We start from the raw sequence: 5,846 nt of genomic DNA, 5'->3' as shown, positions 1-5,846 counted from the left end.
TTATGCTGATATGCCAGTTTCTCTCAATATATAGTGCCACTTGAACAGAAAAAGCTATGATGTTCTGGAACACATCCTTGAATTAGTCTGTAATCCATTTAACAGTGGTGGAGCTATGGTAAGTCATCTAATGCAACTCAGTATATAACAACAAACTTACAGAAGTGAAACATACAAGATGCCAACTTGCTTGACAAAGCAAAGATGTTTAGGTAGTAGTCATTTGGAATTACACACATTTTAAACTTCATTAGGACTGATGACATTATATACAATACCTGACTTAAAATCATGAAAGGAAGACAAGCCTTACTTTTTCATTATAATTTCTGAAATACACGATGAATATAAAACAAGTTTTATCTCTCAGTATCAGTACTAACTACTCCTTGTTTTGTCGGATACAGGCTGATCATATCTAATAACACAACACATTCCACAAATGTCCATCAGAAATCTGAGGCTTGCATTCCCTTATGTAGTGTAAGCTTTGAATATAAGACTTTTAGTTCTGGGATTTCTGGAGGTAAGTTTGAAGATTGTTCGCTGCTAACTCCTTCACTGTGATATGTCTGTTAAAAGATGGAAGACCCAAGCTGCAGCGCTCATCTTCATAGCTTATGCCCATGTTATACACACTGTCCTGGAATACAGGGGTGCTACATCATCCAAGTTACAACAGTTACCTCCTGTAAGTGTTACTGTAGGTAGCTACCTATTTTACCCACTACAGTATCTTCAAAGGGTGGATGGGCACCCAAGTCAAGTAGCAGCAGCTGCCCAAACCAGGATTTTAACCCGGGTGCAGTTGGGCCAGCAACTTTGCAGCTAGCAGTGTTAATCACCCAGCTACTCTGTACAAAGCTGAAGAAAAATTTTTGGAGGTGTCAAGAGTGAACTATGGCATGCATTATACTGAAGGGTTAATGGAGATTGTTTACAGTACAGTATACTCTTCATTGGAACAAAGGATATTTTGTAACCAATAATACTGTTGGGAGGTCTTTCTGCATAACTGTATGGCAGTGAAAAAAGAGGAACCATTCTATACAAGATATTCACGGAGGAAATCTGTGCTGCATGTGAGGTTGTGTATGGGGTGAAGAGAAGATGAAAGGGAGTGCAAGGAACAGCATGGTGGAATGAAGAGGTGAGGCAAGCTGTGGCACAAAAGAAGAAAGCATATAGTGAGTGGATGGGAAGCAGAGGCGTGGAGGAAGTTGAGAGACTGAAGAGAGAGTTAAATGTAGAGGAAAAGAGGCAAAAAGATTAGTAAGAGATTAAGAAGAAAGTGGATGAAGAATTTGAAAGGACTTAAGTGTCAGTGGAGAGAATGTAAGATAATGTTCTGGAAAGAATTAAAGAGAGTTAGACAGGGTGATAAAGAAGCTAGTAGGGGACTAAAAAATAAAAAGAGTAGATTGATAATGGAAAAGGGAGAATAAGTGAACAGATGGAGAGAGCACTTCAAGGAACTGTTAAACATAGAAGATGAAAGTAATGCGAGCATAAGTGGCTGGGGAATGGCTGGGAGAAGGAGGGTGGTGAGAAAGGAAGAAGAGATCAGTAGTACTTTAGTAGTGGAAGCAATGAAAAACGTCAAAATGGGAAAAGTCTCATGAATTGATGGAGCGTATGGTGAAATGATGAAGTATGGGGGAGAGATAATAGTAGAATGGGTATGGAAAATGTGCAGATTGGCCTGGGAGGAAGTTAGAGTCCCGGAGGATTGGAAGTCAGGTATGATTAATCTCCTGTATAAAGGAAAAGTGGAAAAAGAAGTGAGTCGTAATCATAGGGGGTATTTGTCTTCTTAGTGTTATAGGAAAAGTATATAGTAGTATACTTATTGACAGAGTTAGAGAAATAACAGGAATTAGTTGGAAAAGAACAAGGAGGTTTTAGGAAGGGAAGAGGTTGTGTAGATCAGATATTCATCCTTAGCCCTCTAGTGGAAAAGTTTCCAGAGAAGGGAAAGAAGTCATATGCGGCCTTCATGGATTTGGAGAAAGCATATGACAGGGTGGGTAGACAAGGAATGTGGAAAATGTTAAGAATATATGGAGTAAATGGGAAGTTAATGAATGCCGTGAAGAATACGTATGAGGGTGCAGAGGCTGCAGTGTGTGTGGATAGTGAACTGAGTGAATTTTTCTGTCTGAATGTTGGATCATGTCTCCATGGTTGTTCAATCTGTTTATGGACGGGGTTATAAAAGAGATACAAGTGCAGTGGATGTTGGAGGCACCCTTACAAGAGAAGGCAGCGTTTGGAAACTTCCTGTGTTGTTGTTTTGCAGATGATACTGTATTGGTATGCGAAGATGAAGGGGAGCTGCAGGGCGTGATGAATGTGTTTGGGAAAGTGTATAAGAAACAGAATCTAAAGGTGAATGTAGGGAAGAGTAAAGTTATGATCTTTGAGAGAAATGAAGTCACTGAATGCACAGTGAGGTTGGATGATGAGGAATTGGAAAATGTGAGTGCAGTAAAGTGCTTGGATAGCGTGATGAGTACAGTAAGGATGCAGATTTGGAGGATGAAGTGCCTGAAAGGGTACAATAATGCAGATTTGGAGGATGAAGTGCCTGAAAAGGTACAATAAGGAAGAAAGGTTGCTGGTTCTTTGAAACCATTGATAAGAAATAGGGAAGAGAGCATGGAAATAAAAAAGTCACTGCATGATAGTATTGTGATACCAACTCTAACGTATGGAAGTGAAGCTTGGACCTTGTTGGAAGGACACAAGTCAAGAGTGAGAGCAGTGGAAATGAGTTACTTTAGAGGAGCATGTGGAACATGGAGAGAGAGACTGATAAATGAGGAAGTGAAGTAGCTTTGTGGTGTGGATGTGGATGTGATGGAAAGCATTGGGAGCAATACATTGAGATGGTTTGGCCATGTGGAGAGGATGGAGAATGAGAGACTAATGAGGAGAGTGTATGTGAGTGAGATGGAGGGGAGGAGAGGGAGACGGAGGCCAAGGATGAGGTGGAGGGATGGAGTGGAGAGGTATATGAGAGAGGGATGTGTGAGCTGGGGGGAGGGCAGTGAAATGGTGAGGGACAGGGCGACATTGAGGTGATTTGTTTGTGGCCATTCCTTACTGGACTAAGGTTTCTGGCAATAGATGGCTAGGTGGATTATTGCGAGGGAGACATGAGATATTGAAGAAGTGGTAGGGTTGGTTTGAATATGTTGAGAAGATAAAAGTGACTGCTTGATGTGAGTCACAGGTAGAAATGTAGAGGGAGGGGTGCCTGTAGGCAGACCAAGGTACATATGTGAACCTCCAAGATGGGAGATTAAGAAGGGAAATGGTTCAAGATTGTGATCACATGGAAAGCTGCCATCAAGTGAAAAGATGTACACGTGCTAGCATGGTCTGGAGGTTGCAAAAATAAAATAAGAACAGCCATCGCTGCTCTGAAAGGGCTAAGAAGCCAAGATATCAGATGTTATTGCAGCTGATCAGGCTAAATTTTAAGTGATGCACTAAGCCTGTATCATGAGAATGTAAGGATCTTATCAAGATTTCTTTCCTTATGTATACAATGCAAATATTACTGTGTCATATTAGAGGTATGGTTTTGCAGAGATTAAAATCAGTATCTGTTATGACGACTGACTTTATTTTTATTTTTGTCTGTACTGTGCTTAGTCATTAGTATTTTAATTTTGTAACTAGTGACATGGATTGTGAACAGTTGGAAGGGCAAGTGAAGGCATTGTTATAAGTATTTCATATGCAGTAGAGTACAGTGCTTTGATATAACTAATCTTTTGTTTATTATAATCCTGTAATGTGATTGACTTTATGTCTGCAAAGAAATTTGTGCAATGTAATGTGTATGCAGGGTTGAGTGATATTACTTTCATGTGTGGCTGACAGCTGTGACGCTATTTTAAGAATAGGAATGTGAGAATACTTTTTCTTATGTTGTGAATAAGTATTATAAATAAAGTAACTGCATTCTTTGAATCAGTGTTCCTCATAATTATTACTGGAGCATGGTTTTAATATCATATGAAAAAAGAAACTGTTGGAGATATGGATAGATTAATACATGGATGTAACCTAAAATATTATGTGAATGCTGTTAATATTCTGTTCCCTTCTACTGTATAAGTTTCTCTGCAGTAATTATAAATTTTTCATGCTCGCACCTGTGTTCCCACGTGTGAATTCATTTATTAGCTCATTCACCACTTAAACAATATCTCTTTGTATATGGTCAACAATAAATACACTCAAGACTCCATAAAATGCTGCACAAACCACTCACTGCGACTGCTTCTTTACAGGTTTTACTGTCAGAGATCTTGCCTGTTCCACTTTCAGTAATCTAGATAACTTTATGATTATCTTGCATTTGTCTGCAGTAATCAGAAATTGTTAGCCGTAGCAAAAATTTTGTGTGTGTTTGTGAACTTATGCAGTTTATTTGCTGGAACTGTGTGTACTGATTAGAGATCTCCCACAGGAGGATGATTTCAAGCGGACCCTGGAAGAGAGTGCTAAGCTGCAGCGTGCTTATGACAAGTACTTTGACCTGGTTATTGTAAATAATGACCTCAATGACACATTCACCCAGATCATGGAAGCTCTGGACCGTTTGGCTGCTGAACCTCAGTGGGTCCCTGTCACTTGGGTGTACTAGGTCCCTTGGTCCAGCACATTGGGTGTGTGTTACAGGGATCCTCAAGATTCACAGATCTTGAATGGACTAATTTTGAGGAGTTTAGTGGGTCCCTACACTGCCATTCAACAACTGGCCTAATTCCCACTCAGTTGTGGAAGTCTTGTTACTCTGTGTTCTGAGTAAAGAAGTGTGTATTAGTGCAGTACAGTGTTATTGACATTATAAATATACAAGTTCTACTATTAAATTTGATACTGTAACCACAGCCATCACCAACAACACAATGCCTACAGCCGTTACTATGAATACTACAATCACACTGACACCTAAAACCAGCTCTGATGTCATTAGATAGCTCTCATAGTTGGTATCAGGAAAAGCTACCATAAAATGAAAATATGAAGGAGCCACCTTTGTGCTGCATCAGATTACAGTGCCATTAGTGGCTTTAATATGATATTTTGTATTGTAGTCTTATATCAGATTTCCTAATGTAACAGTGATACAAAAACCCTGTCACTTTTCCAAAGTCTTCCAGCACAATCAAAATTTATGATGAGGAATCCAGACATCTGAATAGCACTACTGCTTTCATCAAGTTCAACACTACTCACTACTAACATTGCTCACATTACTTTCACAAATACCATTGTTTATCTGACTTTCACAGACGGTAGTCATGTGATGACATCACCGCACTCACAGATTAGTCATAGACCAGCAGTAGTTTCATTGCTACATCACCCAGCAACCTGCACCCAAGTGCTGTCATTCTCTTAGCCCTTTAATACTCCTTTCCTCCTTCTGACATATCTAAACCTGTCTTAACACTCCAGCATTCCCTCAGTATTCTTTGACACATTGTATTACCGTAGTTTATCATCTGTCTGATACTCCTTTGCGCAGGGGATGTCTCCTAAAATGAAAAAGAATAATCGGGGTAGCATGAATAAAACCAGAAGTCATCATCATAGTGAAGGGTCTTTGTTTATAAAGGCACCAACTGGCTAGCATGTGTTGGCCATGGTGGCCTAATGGTGCCTCTCCATGCTGCTCTGTCTCTAGCAGCCTCTCAGTTAAGTTCCTTATCCCTGAGGTCCCAGTCTTTTTAAGTGTGCCTCTTGCGACCCTATCCTCACTGTTCACAGTTCTTATGCTCTGCACCCAGTTGTTATCCTCCGTCCTCTCCACGTGCCCAGACTAT

The 5,846-nt window shown here is 40.0% G+C and overlaps 1 protein-coding gene across 2 annotated transcripts in view; it reads left to right on the top strand.

Moving 5' to 3' along the window:
• The window catches only part of vari (MAGUK p55 subfamily member vari), a 269,199-nt gene extending 263,661 nt beyond the window's left edge, over positions 1–5,538 (top strand). For both annotated transcript variants that reach the window (XM_080276416.1, XM_080276415.1), the window contains exon 12: positions 4,484–5,538. In XM_080276416.1, the coding sequence (XP_080132542.1) occupies positions 4,484–4,660 (177 nt within the window). In that variant the 3' untranslated portion in view covers positions 4,661–5,538. The remainder of the gene's footprint in view (positions 1–4,483) is intronic.
• Positions 5,539–5,846: the final 308 nt, after the last annotated feature.

Source organism: Coenobita brevimanus, chromosome 65, assembly GCF_032717465.1.
Source record: "Coenobita brevimanus isolate Jiangsu-jjx chromosome 65, ASM3271746v2, whole genome shotgun sequence".
In the NCBI taxonomy this organism is placed as follows: domain Eukaryota; kingdom Metazoa; phylum Arthropoda; class Malacostraca; order Decapoda; family Coenobitidae; genus Coenobita; species Coenobita brevimanus.
This window is presented reverse-complemented; position numbering and strand designations above follow the sequence as displayed.